At 34.6% G+C, this 26,412-nt stretch overlaps 1 protein-coding gene across 1 annotated transcript in view; it reads right to left on the bottom strand.

The window, feature by feature from the left end:
- The window catches only part of LOC129000296 (uncharacterized), a 236,244-nt gene that overhangs the window by 126,385 nt on the left and 83,447 nt on the right, over positions 1 to 26,412 (bottom strand). The window contains exon 3 of the mRNA XM_054427260.1: positions 12,443 to 12,679. Within this exon, the coding sequence (XP_054283235.1) occupies positions 12,443 to 12,679 (237 nt within the window). The remainder of the gene's footprint in view (positions 1 to 12,442; positions 12,680 to 26,412) is intronic.

Genomic DNA, 26,412 nt, shown 5'->3' on the forward strand with positions numbered 1-26,412 from the left:
TTTGTTGAGTCCCCACACTGTATAGGTCATGTTTATAGCTCCTAATTACGTTACTTGGAAAGTATTTGTTAATTTGGGTTTTCAGACAGTCTTTGTAGTCTTGGAATATAATAGTATTTTCTACAACTGCTCCTTAAACACTTTTTGATCTTTTTTGAGATGCTGTCATTTTTTCTGACCTACTTGCATACATTTTTTTTATTTTAACGCTATGTGTCCAAACATATTTTCCCCATTTATTTTGTCCTTGAATTTTCCGATGATATTCTTATTAGTGATACTAAAACATGGATAATTAGGTGGGGTAGTCACTCGTGACAAAAAAATCTTGCATTTCCTCCATATATATATATATATATATATATATATATATATATATATATATCAGTATATGTTATGTATGTAAGTGAGTCTGCGTACTGCAATTGAACTTTATCCCCGTATCGTGCTTTTATCACATTGTAGTGAAAGTCATACATCAATGTCTTAGACACGCCCAAAATTCTCATTCCTACATAGATAGGTTTGTTGAATACATCTCATTTGTGTTGTCTCACAACGAATGTTAGTAGCAGGTAACTAATAGCGGTAATTCAGCTAGTCACTGCTATTCCTACCTTTGTAAAGAAAGAAAAAAAACTGTTGTTTATGTTGTTTACTATGTTGCGGTTCTAACGCTCATTGTTAAAATACAGCTGTTTGATTGTAAAATGAGCTTTAAATGAACAGGTCTTGCCCTATTTGACCAAATGAAATGCATGAATAAATGAATCAAACAATCTTTCAACAAGATGGTAAACCACCTAATTTTACAAATCCTGTTAAACAATTACTAAATGACGTGAAATTGGTCATAGAAGTGATTTTTTTTTTTTTTAGATTGATCACACCGATCACCTGATTTGACTGTTTGTGACTTCTTTTTATTAGGTTATTTGAATAGGGAGTTGACATCTTTCCAGAATATTTACAAACCAGTTATTTTGCAAACCGGTTTAAGTGGAAACGTTAAAGCTAAAAGCTGAATATGTGAAAAATACTTTCACATAAACTAAGGCCAGGGGCACACTCATCTTATCTCGCAGAATTTTATTCCCACGGGCATTATCCATGGGTTTGAGAGATACATTACGGAACACGGACACGGATGATAAGTATTGCCAGTGTGGCATGCTCTATCAGTCTCACTGGTTGAGTGTGCCCCACGGTCAAACTGTTGCACGTGTCGCACGTGAAAACGGAAAAAACAGTCTCGTTGGTTAAATATTACAAGTGTGGCCCCGGCCTTAAGGACGAATATACATGATCAATATGTAGAAAAATAGCTTTTTGATTATATCATAATTTTTTTTCTATTAGTATTAGAAATATAATCTACTTCACAAGGTATATCATACCTAATTGTGGATTATAGATTTTGTTTAATCCACTGACCATAAAACCACTTAGAATGGTCATGATTGTACCTTGTTTGGACTTATGTAGCACGGCAAAATTCTAGATTTCATTAATTAGAGTAACACTTAAAATGGTTATGATTATACCTTGTTTGGACTTATGTAGCACGGCAAAAAATTCTAGATTTCATTAGTTAGAGTAACAAATAAGTAAAATTTACAATTTAACACAATGTGATTTTGTAGTACAAGGGGGCTAGTTGGTGATTGATAGAAAACCTCACTAACAATAGGTAGGTGTATGTATGTATGTATGTATGTATGAGTAAGGATGTCTCTCTCATCCTTTATTGTACAGGAAATGTTGGACAAACTATAAAATAAAATAAAATAAGATATAGTACAACTCTGGTCTTACGATATCAGAAATCTTTAATTTTGGTTTAAACGCAGGTAAAGCTGACATTTGACCAATCCTGTGAGGCAGCAAAAATGTTTGCAGTTTAGTCTTTCCCCTACCTTTACTTTCCTCCCACCATACATTGCCTGTGCTAGAGTCACGAGCAATATGATCAGAATAATTACGCAAGAAACACAAGCAAGTTCGTAGCCTACAAATAGAAGGACATAGTGGGGGGGAGAGTATTTTAGCAGTATAAAAGCGAGTATTACTTTGACTGTTCTCATACTCCTTCCACCTTCTGTACCTCCAAAGACCTCCTTTTTTGTTTTAAAAAAATATGACATCCATAACTGATGAAAAGTTGCGTAAAATTAAAACGTCTTTAAAGTACAAACCTGTAAGAACTAGCGGGTTTAAGAAATCTTTATCTGTTAATGATCGACTTAGGCAAAGATTTTATTACAATGTTTGTTTGTACGAAGGAACTTCAATAGGCTCATCCTTTAAGAAATCTTATTCAAAAAATCCTACACAACCTGAGAAATCTTTAGAAGTAAACGAAGATAACTTGCAACATATTTTCAAAGATACAGCCATACCAGAAATTATATTACTCGAAATCAACAAAACCAAATTCCGTCGTCTAAAAAAAGATATTAAGTATCAATTTGTTTATTCTAAAGACATAAGAACTTATGTACTGTACAGTAATGACAAATATTTTGAAGTTTCTCTACCAAAATCCATAATGGGATCTCCAACTATGATGAAGAATAAAACAATCTTTTTATTCTGGGACAAAAACCACTGGCGATGGCAGTAAATAGCTTTGTTTATAATCCAACAAAGAAAAGCAGGATGCATTACAAAATACAAATGATACAACAATAATATTAAAACTTTTGAAAATCTGGAAATAATTTTTCGGAACAAAATGTTACTTTTTGGTATAAACTGTCAGCAAAAAAAAGGTTCTTTTAAGAGCCACTATAAAAGACATAAAGAAAAGCAGGATTCATTACAAAATACAAATGATACAACAATAATTTTAAAACTTTTGAAAATCTGGAAATAATTTTTCGGAACAAAATGTTGATTTTTGGTATAAACTGTCAGCAAAAAAAGGCTCTTTTAAGGGCCACCATAAAAGACACTAACTATCGATATATACTGTTAGCTGTGGAGTAATAAACGTAGGTTCTAGCTGTGCTTGTTCTTATGTTTATTCAGGACCAGATTTCCCAATAGACCCAGTAGGTTCAGACCTATAGGGGTAAAATTGTTTGGGGCTAGGGGTACCAAAAAAGCTAAATCCAGCCCTGTGTTTATTGCTACACAACTAACAGTTTATATTTATTGTTTCCACTATGTTAAAACCAACTTGCAGGTAGTGGTTTGGTCTTAACCAATACAATATCATATTATTGCTTTATTAACATTCATAAAATATTCTTAAAAAAAAAAATGACTTTCAAACAATTTGTTAAACTATAATTATTAAAAAGACCACATTTATTGAGCAAAGCTCTTATACTACACTCCTGCTTTTGTTTTACAAATACTACTCCTGAACGGTTGATACGATCTTCACCAAATTTAGCACAATCATAGTAACTAACCATGGGAAGGTATGAATCGGAAATAGTACAAATCGGACCACAGGGCTTTTCCCTACGTGAATTTAAAATTTTGGAAATTTAACATGAGCCTTATGGGTTAATTGGTTGTCATGGTATTTGTGAGATAATAAAAAGTGAAATAAGAGTCAAAACATATGTTAGTCAACAAATCATCAAAATAGAGGCATTACAAAATACCGTACGGAAAAAAGGGAAGAACGATAGGATTAATAATCATTAGGCATAATTTATTACAAAATGAATAACCAATAATCAGTGCCGCCGGAATAAGGCTGATACACCATTAACTTTAATCCAAATAGTCCATTCTATTTACGTGAAACAAATATATATATAAATATAAATATATATAAATATAAATATATATATATATATATATATATGGCTACAATTGAATTTGTATCCTGCAAGTAAACATTCCATTGACGTGAACCAGATGTACCATTGACTTATAGCAGTGGTTATAGCAGTTATATGGCACTATATAGTGGCACTTCATTTATATGAATTAAATTAACCATTTTTTTTTGGATCCTGCAAGTAAACAATTCATTTATGTGAACCAAAAAATGCCATTGAGTTTGGGTACTGCAAATATACATTTCATTTAAGTAAAACCCGAAGTAAACCTACCATTGGGTTTGGATAATGCAAGCAAGCATCTTATTTGTGTGAACCATTGACTTTGGATACTGCAAGTAGACATTTAATATATAAAAACCAGATGAAACATAGACTTTTGGTTCCTGTAAGTAGACAATTCATTTACGTGAACCAGACTTATAATTTACTCTGAATACTGCTAATAAATAGATTATTGACATTGGATACTGCAAGTATTTAATCTCATTTACGAGAAACATATGTACCGTTGACTTTAGAAAAGTATTGGATTAATATGCAAGCAGACAGCTGGCTACCAGCTGATAACGTTCAAGGTTGTTAGCCGAAAGGGGAATTAATTATTTCAGCTAGATAGCTAGATCTTTGTTCGAAAAAGGTTTCTTTTTTCCTTTTTCCGGTTTTATGTATTCCTTATGTTAGTTGTCCTACGGTCAAACAATTAATTTAGTTGGGTCGGACGTAAGGCGTTAGGTTTGACACATTTATGTTGGTAAAAAACAGATTTTATAACTGTGGTTTAAATCATCAGTTAGTTTTAACCAAAGATAAACTAAACCATCGATAGCATGAATTTGGTGAAATCGGTTCTAAACAGTTACGTAAAATACCACCCAAATGTTGTTAAAAAGGAGGCCATGGAACCAGAAACAACTTTATAATGTATTCACATTTCACCATGTGCTTGCCAAAATCTCCACCTGTTGGCAAAAGTGTTATTCCAGGTCAGTGCTGTCAACTTATTTCGCACACATACAATCTTAAGTAAACATATTTAAGTGGGTTGCTTACGAAAGTTAATAGGTTATAAGGCTGTGAGACCCTCTCAAATGTCAGGGTTTCCTCATAAGAAATACATAGAAAGAATTTGGCTGTTTATAAAAAGAAACTCATTACTCTTTTGGCTATTTCTGTGTTTAATATTAACATTGAAAGTTGCTTAGAAATAATGCTATTAATGGGAATTACCTTTGATTTTTGTAAGTTAAAAAAATACAAAACCAAGGGGAGATTAATAATTTCGGCATTGATACTACATTAAGTGACAGGTTCTTTAAGCAAACCATTATGAGTATTTTTTTTTTTTTAAAGCTACATATAAATGTTTTGCACGATTGAGTTGTTTTGAACATTGAGTTTCGAAGCATTCGTTTTGGCTTGAACTTGTCAGATACTGTATTGTAATTGCGAAGGTTTATATGTATTCCTATACACTATTCCTATACACTGTACACAAAACTATTACTGTATAGTATACAGTAATAGTTTTGCCAGCATTTTTTTTACGATAATACCCAGCCAGTCCCTGCCTGTCTGCCAGTAATTAGTGGTAGATATCTTTCCTTTTGTTTGGATCAATTAGCTACAAAAGTATATTTGTTCCGTTCGCTAACAAATAATTGTTACGTACGTTTATTTGAGTTAGTTCGTCGTTTTAATACCTCAAATACTCATAATCTGAGTTCTAAACACAGTTTTTTTGACGGATGAAAGAACCAAGTCTTGAGAGTAGGCTGATTCAAACAATCAGCTACGAATATTAATATAAAGTTTGTTTTAAACCGTATCGCGATTAATTCTCCGTTCAAGTATATTAATTGGACCCCGACGACTCTGTAGGGATTTTACTTTAGTTTTTGTTCATTCAACCGTGGCACTTTTATTTATTTTTAGGTTTAATACGCATATCCATATCACATTGGGTTAAGATTGAATACTCATCGACTCTCCAGAGTCATTCAAAACACTTTACTTTAAAACTACAAACTACAAGTCACGCTTCCATAAACCATTGGCTATACTTAAATGTTCGTCATGACGAAAAAACTTGCGCATAAACTATCCATTATTATTTATAAAAAAAAAAAAAAAAAAGCCCTTTAAAGTCGTAATTCCTTTCTAAAGGGAACTTTCCATATAACTAATGTTAAAACTACTTTGGTTGTACTTATTTGTTTGTGCGTACCTTAATATTGTAACCGTTCTTTATTATATATATCATAGATAACACATCGGTTCTTTTAATGTGGTTTATATATATATATATAACGCCTTCAGAGTTGTACACACACTACACTCTGCAGAGATGAAATCACGACATTCGAGTTCTTTTCGAAGGGAGCTAAATAATCTTCAATAAAATACATTGGATCACACATATATATATATATAAATATATATATATATATATATATGTATATATATATATATATATATATATATATATATACGTTAACAACCACATAGAAACATGAATTGAAACACTTACACATTTGTATAGGCTTACTCTACCAACATATAAAAAACAAAATTTGACGAATCCTAGTATATTCTAACAGGTTAGAGTAAACTAGGCGTAGAAAATACTAAACAAAATACAAACTTTCAATTCTGAACATATCACCCGCCCTGGTGCCCTTTGTTTTCACACACTACACAGGAATACCTCAGTCTAGCTTAATCTTTCTGCAAGTGAATATTACCCTCCATGTACTAACGTTGATCGGGCATTGCTGGTAAAAATCGTTAAAAAATAGTTATATATTGTCTTGGATAAATACAAAATGCAAACAAAAACTAAAGCCTTGTCCTTATTAACAAACAAGTTTTGCAATGTATTAGGAAAGGTTATTACTAGCACAAGTGAAAAAAAAACTCATAAATAATATTAAAACTGTTTGAAAAAGAAGACGGATATGAAAGCTACGGGAAACAAAACCATCAAGCCGAAAGACTGGGAAAATGAATTTCTAGATATGAATCAGGAAAAAGATCACTTGCGGAACTTCAACGTTTAGTACTGCTACAGCAGTTTTAAAAATTCACTTGTTGCAAAATCCATGTTTTCACTAGTAAAACGCATAAGCTGCTTTACATATCTACATCTAACTCACGGCTATCACAGTGCGTTTTTCTATCATAAACATAGCCAAGACTGAATGACAACCCAACTTTGGCCTCCGTCACTAGAAAGCTAGCCTGCCTACCCCTAGCTTAAAAATAAGAATATAATGTTTTTTTTGTGATTGGTAGGGATCGAACCCGCAAACCTCTTAGATCAACGACTCACGCTACTCCCACTACGATACAATATCATACAAAAAATCAACATATTACTCCAACTGTAAATTAAACGTTTTGGTGATTGGTAAGGATCGAACCCGTAAACTTCTGGCTTATACACAGTCTCATACACAGCCAACTACTAGGAAGAAACATAAATTCAGACCACCCATCATCCCAAGAGTACATAACATCTATGAAATGTAAATTTAACATCCAACATTTTGGTGGCCTTTACAAAGGCCATTTTTTATACTCAACGGTAAAGTTACACGCCTTCTTTCAGTTGTTTTTAACATTGGATACATGAATTATCATTTGTTTTGCATTTGTTATGTACTACAGCAAGTAGATATGTATAAAATGAAATAAAAAAAAATTTAATTTTTTGTGATTGGTAAGGATCGAACCCGCAAACCTCTTAAGCCGAAAGACTGGGAAAATGAATTTCTAGATATGAATCAGGAAAAAGATCACTTGCGGAACTTCAACGTTTAGTACTGCTACAGCAGTTTTAAAAATTCACTTGTTGCAAAATCCATGTTTTCACTAGTAAAACGCATAAGCTGCTTTACATATCTACATCTAACTCACGGCTATCACAGTGCGTTTTTCTATCATAAACATAGCCAAGACTTAATGACAACTTAACTTTGGCCTCCGTCACTAGAAAGCTAGCCTGCCTACCCCTAGCTTAAAAATAAGAATATAATGTTTTTTTTTTGTGATTGGTAGGGATCGAACCCGCAAACCTCTTAGATCAACGACTCACGCTACTCCCACTACGATACAATATCATACAAAAAATCAACATATTACTCCAACTGTAAATTAAACGTTTTGGTGATTGGTAAGGATCGAACCCGTGAACTTCTGGCTCATACACAGTCTCATACACAGTCAACTACTAGGAAGAAACATAAATTCAGACCACCCATCATCCCAAGAGTACATAACATCTATGAAATGTAAATTTAACATCCAACATTTTGGTGGCCTTTACAAAGGCCATTTTTTTTATACTCAACGGTAAAGTTACACTTAAGCCTTCTTTCAGTTGTTTTTAACATTGGATACATGAATTATCATTTGTTTTGCATTTGTTATGTACTACAGCAAGTAGATATGTATAAAATGAAATAAAAAAAAAATTTAATTTTTTGTGATTGGTAAGGATCGAACCCGCAAACCTCTTAGATCAACGACTCACGCTACTCCCACTACGATACAAGGAGGGAGGGAGGGGGGCAACGAGGGGCTTCTTTTAGTGAATATTGTCTCCGTCATTGTATTTCCAGATCTCGGGTATTAAACAACTACCGCTTACAGAGCAGAATTAACCTACAGAATTAAAAGTAAAATACTAAACTGTGATCATGGATGTTTAGAGCTGGAAAAATTTCTCCACACAGCTGCTAGCACAATACTATATTACCGACTTGGATAGTTCACATTCCAAGTACTGTACTGCTTTACCGACACCGCCCGCAGGTGTGTGTGTGTGTGTGTGTGTGTCCACCAACAGAACGATTAATGCGGGTTCCAGTTTTTGCATTCAACAGTAGTGTACTGCTCTACTGAATACAACCTTTTTGTACATCATACAGGCAGGTGGTCAATTATACTCTGTACGGTACGTAGCAAATAACCTAATGGGGGTAATTTCAACTGGGAAATTGTTTAAAAGTACCAAATTTTATATATAAACAACAATAAACACCAACCGTGAGGCTTTATAATATCGTAGTAAAAGTCATGCATTCGTACTTTGCTCAAATCTAATATATAGAAGTTTGCTCTTACTCATATGTACAGCTGCCAGTTGTTCTGTAAAAAAAGAAAAGATGACCTTCCCAAGATCTCATTGTACACTGTTCGATCTATAAAGTTTGGTTTGGCAATCAATTTTTCAGCTATTTCCAATCTTACACTCAAGTCTCTATTTCTGACTTATTCCATTTACACTCGAGTTTAGTCAAACTTAACCTCGTTCTCCATTACGAATCTTTTGTCGTCATGAGCTGACAACAAAATCACAAGAAACTAATCGAAATCTTATTTTCCTGTATGCTCCTCTTCACTGCTGTTGGACTGCACTGGGTTGAGCATACATTCAAAGTCTGCAGTTTTGACTTGTAATTACAATCTCACCAAAGTATATGTTACAAGTCTTGCATAATCCTTTTCTACTACTACAGTGTATTACGAGAAACTAATCCAAATCGTATCTTTGATACTTTTTCCTGCAAGGTTCTGTGTTTTCTATAAATAACCAATAAACAAAAGAAAGAAGCTATCCTACACTTATAAGTGTAAAGTAGTTTCCCATTCTTTTAAACACCCACAAATGATCTCAACAACCTACGTCACTACCCACATACGTCACAAGTGACGTAGGACCCCAACCACCCGCATAAAACCCAACTCTACGTCATTTCCGCCTTATGCCCTTTAAACTAATTAACTTTGTAACATCTGCTAACATCTGCCCGACAGCTGTTACGCGCGTTTCCACCAGGTCACCACTACTTATATAATAGTATAGATTATCAAATTAACAAAGGAAATATGTAAAGTCCATCTACTTCCACATTTATCGTACTTACAATACGATAAATGCAACCAAAATCATTATGTTTGTATTTTTAGTTTTATACATATTGTGGTATGTTGAAATTTTTCACTAAATAAATAAAACCTAAATTCTAATTTGTCTATTTTACCATACCCTAAAATCCACTAAAATATCTAATTTAAATACTTTCATTCAATGATACAGACCAGCAATACTGTCATTGATGTTTATAGCCTAGTACGAGTGTCGGACCCAGGCGGCGGGTGGGTGCGGCGTTGCCAGTTCGAACGTCGCGGCCTTGATTATGTACTTGAGCACCTTCATATGGGTCGCGAGGACAGTTGATGCCAAGATGTACGGAGTAAACTTTTACTCCATAGATCTTGAGTTGATGCTACCCGCATGACGGGGCATAATGTTTTTGAAATAGGTACTAGTAGCGATCGGCCAAGTGCCAGCTTAGATGTCACGAGTCGTTCGCTACGCTAACTCGACTCCAGGTTGAAGTTCGTTCGCTACGCTCACTAACCTTTTGGTTGCAAATTAGCTGTTGTCGTAAATTTAAAAAAATAATAGTGCTGCACCCTGTTGGTAAACTTATTAACTTTTTAATGCTATTGAACATCACAAAATTAAATTGTTTAGTTGAACCAGCTGTTAAGATGCTTTAATCCCATTTAAATATGAGTACTCATAAGATTAACATGGGAAACTCCAGAGCCACTGGGGCGGATCTGCACCAAACCATCCTTGAATATGGCTTAATAATGCCTGAAAGTTTTATTACAATCTGTTGAGTGGTTTCGGAGTCCATAAGGCTGGGTTTTCCTAGACGCGGAGTCGGCGAGCGGAGAGAGGAACGCGGAGAGCGGAATTGAAATTAACATGGCATTCCGCTCCGCTTCTAGGAAAACAGTAACATTAAATTGCAATAAGACAAGTGGAGTCCGCTCTCCGCGTTCCTCTCTCCGCTCGCCGACTCCGCGGCTAGGAAAACCCGGCTTAAAGGACAAACAAAAAAACAAACATACATTGGATTTTTATATATATATACTAGCTGACCCGGCGAACTTCGTATCGCCTAAGTTATAGGTTTCCCCTAAGACAGACCGATGGAAAGAAAGTACCGTTACGTTTAATTTTCAAGATGATCTCGTTCGCATCGCTCAATCACGTCCTGGTTGAAGTTCGTTTGCTACGCTCACTCACCTTTGGGTTGGAGCTCGTTCGCTACGCTCACTCACCTTTAGGTTGGAGCTCGTTCGCTGCGCTCACTTGCCTTCAGGTTAGCTCGTTCGCTACGCTAACTCGCCTCCAGGTTGAAGTTCGTTCGCTACGCTCACTTACCTTTGGGTTGGAGCTCGTTCGCTACGCTCACTCACCTTTAGGTTGGAGCTCGTTCGCTGCGCTCACTTGCCTTCAGGTTAGCTCGTTCGCTACGCTAACTCGCCTCCAGGTTGATGTTCGTTCGCTACGCTCACTCACCTTTTGGTTGCAAATTAGCTGTTGTCATAAATGTAAAAGAAATAATAGTGCTGCACCCTGTTGGTAATCCTTGTAACTTCAATGCTATTGAACATCATAGAACAGAACCAACTTGTTTAATTGAAACAGCTGTTAAGATTCATTAATTCCATTTCTCATAAGGTTAACATGGGAAACTCCAGAGCCACTGGGGCGGAGCCCTTTTAGGAATTTCGAAACGGGAAATAGTTTACGTCCGATTCGCATACCTACAGAATTTACACACCAAATTTCATAACGATCGGTGAAGTCGTTCCGGAGGAGTTTGCAGACAAACACTGTGACACGAGAATTTTATATATTAGATAGATGACGGCGTGTACCTTTTTAAAGTAAACTAAACCCTAGTAATATTAAATATATAGATATAGATCATATATCCTATTACTGATTGGAAAATTATATTGAAATAACAAGATTGTTACTGCTAGTTGATTTTGTAAAATAAACTAACCTAGGGATGCTCCACAGCCCTCGAAGTATACACTTCGATGTCCGCAGCGTGGAAATAAATATCATATCCGAGAAATAATAAAATTTATGATATTTTACTGAGTAATACTTTATCTTGAACTTAACTGATTCAAACTATCAATAGCTCAAATTAAAGCCTATAATTCACTGATTATTTTGAGCCTAAAACATATAAAAAAAAAACATAAACAAGTCTGGAGTTATTGATTTGTAATCATAGAAAAACCCTATAAAAAATAATTTTATGTTGGCTGTTTGCTTGAAACTCTCCTATTGCAATAAAGCCGGCTCAGTGAATCTGGTATTTCACTGATTGTTCCTAGACCAAAATATAATACATCTTAAAAATATTTACATATCAAATGCATCTCAAATTAAAGAAAGAATTCGAAAATAAATCAAATTTACGTTTTTGGCCAAGTAATAAAGTAGATAAATATACGCCCATGCTTGATGTGAAATCCGTGCGTGTATACCTTCAATTTGAGGCCACAATCATGAAAATCGGCCGGGTAGAAGAGCCAAACGAACTCGGAAAATAAAAACTAAATTCTTTAAATATACAGTATAAGATCAATATATTTTGTAAACATGAAACAAACAAATTAATTAAAACTATGGGTAAATTTGTTTGCTTTTGCTCTTTACTGTACGTTTACTTAAAACAGTTAGCAGATTTTGTATTCACGAAAAATTCTTATTCAATGCTTGCATAATTTATCAACAATATTACAACATCAATTACCAGCACTAGCTGCCCAAAGAATGGGTTGGCGGCCATCTTGGTCAGTGACATTGACCTCCACGCCATGAGCCAGCAGCGTTCTGAGTACGGCCAGGCCGAGGCGAGTGCTGGCTACCTCGCCGGCCGGGCCACACATCTGGGCAGCGTAGTGCAGAGGATAGCCGCCATGCATGTCAGGAGTGCTTGCCTCAGCTCCAGCGCTCAGCAATGTCTCCAGCGCCTCTACCTCACCACAAACTACAACATACAAACACAACTTTACAGTACTCGACAAAAACCATATGTTATTTCATTCTTAGTAATCCAGTAAATAGAGGTCTGTTATTTATAAATGGTCCGGTAGCTCTAATTTTTATGTGTTGTCTGGGATGGTAAGTAGGTGTTAAAAATGCAAAATGCACAATTAGTGGGGTCGTATAGCTGCATATAGTGGCAGAATATTTCAGTTCTGGCAGACAGGCTGCAATTTTAGGTGGTTATAGTATACAAGTTTCTGAACCTAAAGCCGCCCAGACCCCAATTTTTAAGGACCTCGGTCGTCCATAATGACGTCATCAAAATGGCGGTCGTAAGAGGATGCTGTGTCCCCATGAATTGGCTATAACGACCGAATGCCTGAACCGATTTTCATGAAATTTGGCACACAAGTGCTTGAATACATTACCTCGGCCTGGGTTGAAAATGGTCAAGTTTCATTAAGTCATTTCAAAATGGCGGCTGTTCAAAACTAAAAAAAATTATGAGGAAAATAATTGTGAATTGTTCTATACAGGGTGAGTTTTAAAAGAGTTCCCCCCTACTTTTTTATACATTTCTTAAGATATCAACTTTGAACCATGTCAGATCATTGTAGAGTAGCAAGTACTTCATTTTGACTGGGTTTACATTTTTGGCCGCCATCTTGGATCCGCCATTTTGGATACAAAAATATTTTTTTAAAATGTAAAGATAGAGTTGTGACCCACCGTTTCAAACAAAACCTTTACGCTGAATACGATGCTGCAATCCGTTTAAAAAAATGTTGATCCATCCTAAAGTTATGAGAACTTTTTATAACTTTATTTTTAGTCCATTATAACATTGTGCATTTACAAACTAAGGCCATAATCTCAAAATAGTGCTAGATAAAGATAAGTGGACTAGTGGACACCACCGTTCATTGTTTACCTATTTTCACTCGGTTATGACGGATGTATTTTTTTCAGCCGCCATCTTGGATCCGCCATTGTGAAATGTGATGAATTATTTTAAATATGAAGGTGGTGTTGTAACCCATCATTTTGAACTACTTTTTTATGTTGAATTCAATGCCGCAATCCGTTTTTCATTGTCATGTTTGGTTTTTGAAATATTGACATTTTAAATCAAAATAATTGTTATATTTTATCAAGAAAGCTTGATAACAAAAAACGGATAAAATAAAAACTAGTCGAAATGAAGTAATCGCTACTCTACAATTATCTGACGTGGTTCGGAGTTGATATCTCAAGAAATGTATAAAAAAAGTAGGGAGGGGAACTCATTTAAAACTCACTCTGTATAAAACAATTCACAATTATTTTCCTCATATTTTTTTTAGTTTTGAATGGACGCCATTTTGAAATGACTTGATGAAACTTGACCATTTTCAACCCAGGCCGAGATAATGTATTCAAGCACTTGTGTGCCAAATTTCATGAAAATCGGTTCAGGCATTCGGTCGTTATAGCCAATTCATGGGGACCCAGCATCCTCTTACGGCCGCCATTTTGATGACGTCATTACGGACGACCGAGGTCCTTAAAAATTGGGGTCTGGGCGGTTTTAGGTTCAGAAACTTGCATACTATAACCACCTAAAATTGCAGCCTGTCTGCCAGAACTGAAATATTTTCCTGCTACCCAACCTGACTAAATGCCTCCTCTCCCCCGCCCACCACTATATTGTAAAAATCTGAAAAAAAAGATTTTCGCCTATATCTCAGTTTTAGTTAATTTTAGCGCAAAAGAATATATAGCCAATGTTGTAGACAAATAAATTTCCTATAATCATAATCATCACATCATCAGCATATATATATATATATATATATATATATTAATACCCCCGCCGCAGCAAACCTGCAGACTAAGCGAATTACCACTTGTCTGATTACATTTTTACTAAAATTTCCAGAAATAAGACATGTTTATTCCCATTTTAAATAGCATTAGATTTAACGAGTGCTTAGGTTTGCTGCTACGGGGAAGGAAAAAAGAGTTTTTTGACCAAACGTCAATAGTATAGTATGAAATAAATAAATTTGCCAAATTTTATCAACATATATCCACAAACAAGTAAACTACAACAGTTTTCATTTTCTCCATAAGAATAACATGGGAATTTTAAATTTACACTTTTTTGAATTTTCTCCGTAACCGTTAGGCATACAACAGCGCTTCAATATATTAAATTATTTCTTTTTTAAGCTACAAAATGGTTTGGGAAAATATTCCAAAATTTTATGTTTTTTGTGTCAAAAATGGGGAAAACCCTTTTTTTACCCCATAAAACCCCCCCCCATAAACCCCCGTTTCCATGGTCCGATCATGCTGGTTCGCGAACTTGTTCGAATAAATGTATGTTAACACGTTTATACAAAATTTCATCAAAATCGGATGAATTTTGTTCGAGTTATCGTCTACACACACACACACATATATATACATAAATACATAAATATATCAATATATATATATATATATGAATTTGAATCGTATATATATATATATATATATATGAATCGTATGGTGTTTTTAGTCTCTGGGGACCTCAAATCGGTGCCGGGTCTAAGTCTTACCATGAGACCTACGGTAATAGCTCATTCCCCATATGGAAAATTCGCTAAAACGTGAGGAGGGTGAAGACCAAAAGGAAATTAACTTTATAATTACCATTCGCAGTTGCGCTGTATCATTAGTTTGAGAATTACGCCTCAATCGTAAAATAGGCCAAGTAGGACGGCTAGAAAAGGGGTGCAACAGAGTAAACCCGTATTGTATCAAGTATATAGATGAATAGATATTGTGTATTCAACTACACAACAAAAGCAATAGCCAAAGACCGTCTGCCGATATACTATTTATGATTGAAAACCCAAAAAAATAATTATTAAATTCCATTTGAATCCTACATTTCTAAAAAAATGATTTTTACCACAATTGTTTACACATTTAACTACAAACTAGACCAGAAATAAATAGGTTTAAAAATTCATTTACAATACACTTTAAATTATTTAGGGAAAAATTTAATTTTCATGCAACACAACTAATAATTTATAAAAATATATAGCTTTTCAAAATGCATGAATTGAAAAATTGTACTCGTAATTTTGAAATATTTCAATTAAAATTTATAATTTTTCTATGTCATAGAAAGCTGTAAAAACCCCAAAATCTAATGAGAAAACGACAGCTAGGAGAATATTTCGAATGAATATTGGCATCGACTATGGGTTCTGTATTACATTAACGATATGTTACTACGCTTACACCAAGATTATGCACCAAGCAAGGGTCTACCACTAGTGGTGAATCAACTAATGTTCTTCAACCTGTCAAGCTTTATATTGATGTCAGTGGCCTACTTGGACTAGACTGTTTGCTTGGTCAGATATACTTCACCCACCTGACCTCTGTTATAATGTATGCTCAATTGACTCGACCCTAGCCTTGGTGCACGCTCATGTAGCTACACACTGCGGTAAAATGTTACGGTTTACAAGTTTACTGTACAGTAAACTGTACACTATTGCATACATGTTACTTTAATACTTAGCTTCCTTTTCAAATATACAGAGTGAGGCAATGAAAGCGTCCCAATTTATAAAAAGTAAAGATTCAATGCTATTTATGTACCCTATATAGGGTGTAAAAAGGTCCCTGGACAGTTATTTAGTTTAAAAACATCAAGATGGATCCATAAAAATTGATTCAAAGTTACTGGGCATTAAAATCATTTTAAAACATTATTTCATTAGTACCAGGAGACCGAGCACTGCTCGTGGTGTTAAATTTGTAGGAGACGTTAAAAAATAAACATAGGCCTGCCTACATATGTAAAATTAATTCCCATGATATTATAAAACCCAGTCTAAAATCTATATTTAAAGTCCAAAGTACCCATGAACTTTTGAGAATACTACAAGTCACACCCCCATAAACCATCTATATATTTAATACACAGTTGTAACACTGTTTTCTCAGTAATTACTGGACCGATCTACAAGATTTATGTCTCAAATTAAAGGGGATAGTGTGTAGATTTGCCGAACTTCCTTAGAATTTACGTTTTTTCTAAGGGCTACGAGCTACAGCCCTTTAAAGGTCGAGTCAATACAATTCTTATTGAAGAATATAATACACAGTTTATAAATTATTCGTCAGTCGTTTAATGTTTGTCAGACATTTGTTATTATTTTTATAAATTATAACCTCACTTTCAGTATGCAATTATTAAACTTGGGTATTTACTCAGGGGAGGTATAGAAGAGGCTACGATGACAGCTGTGGGCTTCTTATTAGCTGAGGGAACGCCATTACCGTAACAAAACGGTCGGTAGCCATCGGCCTTGGTGGTCTAATGGTTAGCGTGCCGTGCTGATATACTGTAGGTCCCGGGTTCAAATCCTGTAGGTAGCCTTAACTTTTTGTCCAAGATTTTTTTATTATCAGCAAGTTTGGTTGGTTTGTTCGGTTATTACAGTTTAATTTTATTATTAGTCACTATAAAATTTTAATTGAGCAAATTCTAGTTTTATTTAATAAACAGAATTATTTTTCCGATTACTAAACTTTTGTTATAATATTTCTTTATCAGCAAGTTTGGTTAGTTCGGTTAGGTTATGATGGTTTAATTTTATATAAAAAAAAATAATAAAATTGAATTTGAGACATTTATAATTTTATTTTATGAACAGAGCTATTTTTGCGATTAGTAAACCTTCATTGCCAAAGTGCTCTCTTCTACAGCGCTGTTCACGGAGGAATTTTGAACTAAATGCCTCATTCGTACCTCCCCTAAGTCAGACCCTTAAACTTGGAGTTTCTGTTTACAAACACACGATTTTGATCAAGGAAAGTGTACTTGTTAACTTATTTTTGAAATGTTTTAGTTTTCCTGCAAAGTGATCTGAAGGAAAGTGGTAATTGAGTTTAAGTTTGAGTATGGAATGTGAAATAATACCCATAGTAGGGAACGGAAACTTATTATTTTCATCAATATAAATTATTCTCACGGCCACCAGAATAATCATGGGGTAATCCGCTTGCAAGTTGTACATATGATTGCTAATGAGTGGGAAACATACAAACATTTTATAGTAGGTCACGAATCTTACTCAAGATCAGTGTTAGACGTTCAGTGGTACCAAACTTTACCTTCTCGAGATGGCGAGTACGCTGGGATACGTGGAACTACAATATATCAGTGAATTTTTTTTTCAAGTACACAGGGAAGTTGCTTGAGAAACTGTGACTTACCATTCGGTTCTGGCGAAGAAGTATGTGACTTGATGTTTAATGGCAATGTTAACTCGGGTCATTATAGCGTTATAAAACTTTATCATTCCCCAGGGTGTGAAAAGTACAAAAAGAAAAAGAAAATGTAATCATTAACCGGGCGTAAAGAGACATACCGAACGAAAAAAAAAATTTAGAGAACCATCGAACTAAAAAGGTAAAGAGCAGTGATGGTGTTAAATGTGCTCTGGAAGTCCCTTCTAAAAAATACCAATTTTTTTGAATTGGGGTCGTTAGATTGGATTTGTCAGTACTGAAAATCTATGAATTTTGAGTCAGAATAGACTAACAGGGACACAAATATTTTTTCCTTATGTTGTCACAAGGGGAAGGTAAAATGAACTCCTTATCAACATTTTGAGTTTATGAAATATCTTATCAACAGCGACTATAAAAAAAGTATTAAGGGTCAAAAGAGACAAAAAACTATTTGAGTAAAATATAATACAAATCTGCATTTGAAATGGCCAGTTCTAAGTCTCACTTGAATCAACATCTTTCTGGTAGTGGTAGTCTACATAGTTTAAAATCCACTACTCCTTTTCCATCAAATTGGACCGTAATACCCTCTAACATTGAACAAAGTATGCCCAACTTTATATATACGACGTAAACACAGCTTTTACTCACAGTATGGGTCAAAGATTCGTGAAATGCGACCAACTGCTGATGCGCGATTTACATGTAGGCTAAGTGACTATCTTTATTCCATGCAACAAATTTAATGAAAAAAAAACTACGAATATAGGAATATACTTGAGCAAATTATCTAAATATCATAAATAGCTGCTTATTAGGTTGTCAGCATTGCCCAGTTCGTATACTATTTATTTTTTAAATGAAACTCGAATTAATATAAAACATTCATTTGGTTGAAATAATATATCGGTTTGGTTAACATAAAATAGTTTATACAGGCAAACTATCAGTTCTATTTCATGTAAAAATTAAACAACCCCTAAATAAAATACAAAGATAAACAGTATTTGTTAATTAGTATTTCTTTTATTGCTGACAATATTCCCGTGGCGGAGCACGGGCGGTTAACTAGTATACTTAAAATGTTCGTCATGACGAGAAACCTTGCGCAAAACTATTTCCATTATGTCATAAATTGCCCTTTAAGATCATAACTCCTTTCTAAAGGGAACTTTCCATATACCTAATGTTAAAAATACCTCAGCTGTACTTATTTGTTTGTATTACTGTATTATGTTTTGTGTATTTCAGCTTAACTTAACCAATGAATAATTTTATTAATACTTATGAAGTCAAACGGGGTGAAGCCCGTGGGTAACAGCTAGTATGTAATAAAACTAATTATACAATAACATGTTTATCATGCTCGCGTGTTCGTGATATTTGCACAACAGTTTGTGCACGACGCTGTCGGTTTAAGTCATTGAAAAGCATTGTGAGCCTAATAGTCCAGCCAGCAGGTAGAAAAAAGAGGGGTTTGACGGAAAGGTTGTAGGTCAGAGGGTCCTAGGGTAACCCAGACTAGGGTCGGTCGTAAAATATTTGAGCAAGTGCGGTCACAGGGTCCCAGGGTTGCCCCTCTTTAGCGCTGGGACTCTCTGGCAATTCCAGACAGAGAGGATTAACGTGCAGGTCACTGTGTTCAAAATTCCAGGGCAAGTGAGCCAAAACTGGTCAAATTAATCATCGTTAACATAAACATCGTGTATATTATTTACAAAAAACAAACAACAACAAAAAGAACAATTCGTTTAAATATCTGGACTAAAAATCAAATATTATTAGCCTACTAAAGTTTTATAAGTGAAATATTTACAAATTTACAAAAGTTACACTTATTTTAAACCATAATAAATTAAATTAATATAGTTAAACAATAATTATAAGCTTTAAAATGCGAAGCAATAAATTAACCTTAGTAAAACATTTTACAATCGTAAATATTTTTAAGATTTTTAAGATACCGATAAGTAATATTTTATTAATTTTCCAGAAAAACTAAATCACATTATTGGCAAACCTCAAAAACAAACTTATACTTTAAATTTGATTACAAAAAGAATTTTAAAATGTTTCCTTTGTTAAATGTTATTGGAAGAGATTATTAAGTTTTGTTATTAAAAAGTCCATTGTAGCCACTTTTAGATGCAGGGCTAAGTTTTTTTTACAAAAAAAGAGATTACAGCAAATTTGAAGTATATTGCTGTATAAAAAGGTGAAATCCGTGATCGCAGCACACAAGTGTAACGTAAAGCTCATGAAATCGTTAATAAAATGTATTAGCATATTAAATAATTGTGAACTGTGAATTTCAGAAACTTTCATACGTATCCACTCTTCGCACGGACTTTTTGAACTTCTTACATAGTGGTTTTTAAGTTTAACCTCCAGTTGTGAATCTATAATGTTGCTTGTATAATAAGCTAAAATATTTTTTTACGTCTTATTAAATGGCGAATTTGTCGTCTATGAAGAGGATTTTCATTGAAGCCAGACCCAGACCAACCTTTTTAGCGAATTTCCCATATAGGGAATAAGTTATTACCGTAGGTATTATGGTAAGACCTGGACCCACTGATTTAATTTTTCGTTTTTATGTCCCAAAGGCCGAAAACACCATCCGTTCGAATTCATAAATATATATGTTAACACGATAATTCGAGCAAAAATGATCCAATTTTGATTAAATTTGATATGAACGTTAAACCTACATTAATTCGAACAAGTTATCGAAACAGCACGATCGGACCATAGAAACTGGGGTTTATGGGGAAAAATCGAGTTTTCCCTATTTTGGCCCTAAAAGCATACATTTTTGCAATTTATTTTGAAAGCAATTTGTAGAGCTTAAAACCAAATAATTTAGTATATCGAAGTGTTATTATGTGCCATAATGGTTACAGACAAAATGCCAACACATTTTAATTTTATGATTCCCATGTTATTCTTATGGAGAATAAGTAAATTGTTGTAATTTTCTGTAAAAGGAGCGTATTTTGATTAAATTTGGAAATGCATTTATTTTACACTTAACTATTGACATTTCACAAAAACACTTATTACCCTGCCTCTTGCAGCAAACCTATGTGTACTCGTACTCATTAAACTAATGCTATTTAAATAGGGAATAAATAGTATATTTTGAAAGATATATTTTACTGGTAATGCAATCAGGCAAATGGAAGTTCGCTTAGTCTGCAGTTTTGCTGCGGCGGGGGCAGTATTACTGTTATTATTGTAATAACAGCAGCAAACGTTTTGGAAACTTCAACTCACGTCCATGCAAATGTGCTGTAGCCTTTGTTTTGGTAAAAACTTTACCAAAACAATTATCGTAGATATTAGGAGTGGCCACCGCGCAGAGTTGGACTTGACACTAAAAGTGACAACCGCGCGGAGTTGGGCTGAACCCTTTGGGGGCCATAAAACTTTTCCTCGGATTAAATTTGACCACTGCGCGGAGTTGGGCAATCCCCGTTGGTTAGTCTATGGTCACAACAATGGGATCGTCCGTGGACATTATGGATCAAAAACATAAAAGAATGACGTCACTTTTGATGGAATCTAATTCTAATAGGGTAATACCTCCATGACTGTGTTTAGGACGCTTTTTTGCCGTTGCGTTGAAATAATATTGCACACATGTTTATTTTCGAGTAATTTGTTTGTTCATGCTTGTTGTTATATCTTTTCTATTTTATAATCCGTGGGATCGCTAACAACGCGCCCATTCCGGTGGTGCATCGTCAAAAACTACAGGATGTCCTTGGGTTTTCCTCAATACTCTTTGTTCAGCATTAGTGTATAGTTTTTCGCGGTAAAATATTCTACGATTTTGAGCAGTTGCAATTTTTCCATTTCTTAATAAAACGCCCCAAGTGTACTAAATAATCAATGCTAAGTTGTATTTATGGGAATGTCCTTTTCTTTTGCACTTTATTTAGTAATTTCCCAGTGTATTTTAAATGATTTGTTATGAGCATATGTTACAATTTATTTATTTACATTTTCATAAAACTGTCATGGCTACCTAACTTTACATAAGACTAAAGTTAAAAATGTTAAAATTTCGTTTAAAGTTTTTAACGAAAAATGAATTTTCCTAGAGCAAGGGCTGGTATTAATATTGTTTCTAGCCTGGAACTAAGATAGGCCTATTCCTAACAATTGAATACCCGCTGTAATAAATAAGGTGCAACACCAACGATAACTAATTTGTAAATTATTACAGTGATGTGTTGGTACGTAAAAATGATTCTTGCAGCTACTAACGGTTCTAAGGAAAAGAACCAGTACCAAAAACCAACGTTTACAGTTAAAAACTATAGTACATCCGACCAATTAAATGCATTAATCAAGTCCCAAGGTTATTGATCTCTTGGATTTGGATTTTCTCGTAAAAAGTTATCGGCAATCAAAGTTATTTCCCATTAATTGCTTTATTTGTAAACAACTTTTAATGTAAACTTATCGGTATCAGTTTTAAAAAAACCTTATCCAAACAACGTTTTGTTATTTAATAGATTGCATATTCTCTAAACAATGATTGGTATATCTATTAACATTCAAAGGAAATGTGACAAAAATCACACAATGTTGGGTTTTTGGACATTTGTAATTTTATTTCTTAAGCAGGTAGGCCAAGTATTCTAGGGAAAAGTACCGGTATCAAGGATCGTCGTCGAAAAGGTTGTTATGAATAATTGGGTACGCATGTGTACCCAAGAGATGAGCTATGGGCATATTGGTTGTATGGTCCAGCGATTGCATCACACATTGAGTAGAAACAGAAAATGACACATTGGAAAAGCGAGTTTAGCATCATCCGTAAACCTCTGTTACAATCACCCACTGCAGTTGTGATTTTTTACTTTACACTTTACACACCGCCGTCATTGAGTGGAAACCTTTTTTCTAAGCTATTGGCGACGATCATTAATAAATTTAAGTTTCCCAGCCCTATACAACACTGATTGAAGGTGTTCTTTCTGGTTATCAAAACTCAATAACAATTTTATACATAAGTATCTCTTGTTCCTGACCTGGATGATGCCTAGTTATTTAATTTCATTTACGGTTACACTATATTATTGAATTTGTGATTAATTAAATCCGTTATGTAAGAAAAACGTTGGTTGGGACTTGCTTTCAAAACGTGATCGGAAATAGTTGCGGTATATGTAAGTAAACAACATTTGTAAACATATCAGTGACAGCTAGAAAAAATAATCTTGATCCGAACAGCTGTTCATTATTTCATAGATGATTTTGTGATAAAAATTGGACGATAACATGATAAAAATCGCACTAAACTGAATTTTTTAACTCCGTAATTTTATTTACAAATTAGTGAGGCCATATTTTAATGGCTAAAGACACTCTCCTAATCCAGTGAATAAATTAAAATGACTTGGATCTTAATAGGTACTCTCGTTTTCCTGGAGAAGAGAGCGTAAAATGCCATCCTGGGTGTTACAGACAGACAGAAATAGAGATAAGACTTATTTCTGCTTCTTTAAGGTATAAAACGTAAAAATAACCTAAAAATATATAATTCTGAGCAATATTCGGACAAAACTCAAATTTTATTTATATAGATAGGAGATACGCTGCCCCCTTCAATGTATGCATTTCTTGAATCTGCCTTATCCTACTTGACATCCATTTTTAGTCACTTAAAAATTCCATCGAATACTCGTTCCAGCATTTCTTCAGGAATTGCTTTAATTACCAGGACATTTCTTAGCTTCTGCTCAAGCAAATCTCTAGGGTGACCTTGAAAACCCTTACAATAGATTACAAGGGGGCCCTAAGGAAAAAGTAAAGAGCCAACTTAAAACTAAGCTAAGCTTCCAACAAATGCAACAACGAAAGCTTCCTGGCAAACCTCTTTAGATTTCGAGTTAATGCGACTCACCCTCTTTCTACATTTGCTGGTTTACGAAGAGTTTTGTGCATTTCGCCGTTATTTTTAAGTTTTAAATGTTATCCTAACTAATTTTACTCAGTTGTCTATAGTTTTTCGAATTGGTACACGTGACCTGGCGGCAAAGAAAGAAATGTAATCTAAACAATCTCTGAGTGTTTGCTCAAGAATCGCTGTATTAGAATTTGATTTTGTGAGGGATGAAATTTTTAAATAATATTGTGCCAAAAATTTATATTATTTAACTTTTTTAAATATTTATATTATCAGATACGTTGATTACAAATTAACAACAATATGTATACAATACATAAGAATTACAACTGCGGCTTAAACTACAATAGGGCCTACTAATGATTGAAACAGATTTAAGATAAATTAAAAAGAAGATTTGGATAAATGGCATTGAGGATAACTGCTTTCAAAGTACAGTATACTAATCATATTCCCCGAGCAAAGCTCGGTCCCTAGGTACACTTTACTGAAATGGCATACTTTGTTTAATTTATTTTATAAGCACAGCTGTTCGTTCATTGTTGCATTTCTCGTAATCTGACAGCGAAAGACAAATTGGTATTCTATACTTTGGTGGTTCTATTGGTGGTATTCCATTCTATTGGTGGTATACAACCGTTGGTGGTATTCTATTGGTCTTTGGTGGTCTTTGGAATGAGCCACTTGTTCTCAGTGCTAGTAGCTTACAAATTTTACCTTTTAAATAAGTATTTCTGTCTACATTGTTCTAAAACCAGTTGAAAGTGATAATTAATAGTGTTTTAAAGGAACCTATCTATAAACTTTAACTGCTAAACATCTATTTAAAATCTAAAACGATCTTCAAGCATACCGGTAAGATCCATCCATTATTTCTACCATAGTGCCGATCCAAGACTTTCATAGCTAATTTACAGTTATTTCTTTTTGCAATAATTAAAGTTTTTTCATCTCAATGACTTTATAATAAACAGACTCTAATTTAATAAGTGAATCTTTACGAACAATTGACTTCTCTGCTTTTAACTATAGTTCAAACTCTAAATACGTAGCAAACGGCCATCTTGTTTTCTGCATGTTCATTTTCGCTAGTGCAAGTGAGAAGAACCAACCAATTACAGAGAAGCTTTTGACCTATTTCAGCATTACAGACTTCACTTGTCAACTCAATATATACAAACCACAACAAATTGTTAAACATAATTTTAAACACTTGTCATTTTCACGTAAACAACACAGCCTAGCCTATTTTCAGTACCTACCTTTTTCATCTAGGACACATAAACAACACAGCCTAGCCTACTCTCAGTACCTACCTTTTTCATCTAGGACACAACACCCTCATCCCGAAGACAGCCTATTCTGAGCCCTCCCTACATCCCTGGGCCTAAATCACCTGACCAAAGACTCCTCCCTCATCTGTATCCTCAACTCACCCGTACAACATGCCCTACCATACCAGGAGGAAAGCAAAGAATCTAAGAAACGACTCACAGGACGACTCAGCCTCGGAGGAACTCCTGCCTACTATGTACCCTTGTGCAATATGTAAGATTAATATTAATAATGACGACAAGGCAGTTGCTTGTAACTGCCAAGAAGATAATTGGTACCACATAGGCTGTGTAAACATAACTGACGACCAATATAATTTATTGCAAACTAAAGACGATTTTAAAATGACATGGGTGTGTTGTAAATGCAAGGCCATTGCAGCGGCCCCCACAAATGAAACCACACAGTCCAAGCAGTGGAATGAAATAACTAGCATATTGATGGGTGATATCACTGATTTAAAAGAGGAAATAGACAGACTAAAAAGTGAAAACAACAGGTTATCAGAAAAAATTGTAATAAAGACTGAAATAATATATAGGTTAGAGACGGTTATTGGTAACTTTGCATCTGAGTCATCTCAAGCACACCCACCCGAGAAAAAATCACTAGAAGAAATCACAGTTAGTAGGCCTAGTATAAGTGACACAAATGCCCACCCGGAACAGAAGGGAAATAAATTACTACCACCACCACCATTAGCACTCAGTACAGTTAAGACCCCGACAGCATTACCACTACCAAAACAAAACCAGAATAGACCGACCGACAGTTTAGATACAAAATGTCCCCTTATCATTGGAGACTCTCAACTAAGGAAAGTAGCTAAGATATTTGATAGCACGGTGGAAAATAGAGTTAAGCCTAATGTCAAAGTTTTGCCAGGTGCTAAGATCCAGGATATCAGCAGATTCCTCTCCAACCAATACAGAATGCCAGGAAAAGTCATTATCACTGCTGGAACAAACAACTTGCCTTCTTCAAAAACGCCAAATCATGTGATGCGACCAATGTGGTTAATGCTGGAGGCGAACATGAAGCGATTCCCCAACACTGAATGGTGGGTGACATCCCTACCCCACAGAGACGACTGTAGCCCTAGGTTTGTGGATGAGACAAATAAAGCGCTGCGCTTCATGTGCGATGAACTTAAGCTAAACTTCATTGACAACACTAGCTTGCTAAATAGCAACCAT

This window comes from Macrosteles quadrilineatus, unplaced genomic scaffold (assembly GCF_028750875.1).
Source record: "Macrosteles quadrilineatus isolate MER2022 unplaced genomic scaffold, UCM_ALF_1.0 Scaffold_1__1_contigs__length_201487025, whole genome shotgun sequence".
NCBI classification, from domain to species: Eukaryota; Metazoa; Arthropoda; class Insecta; order Hemiptera; family Cicadellidae; genus Macrosteles; species Macrosteles quadrilineatus.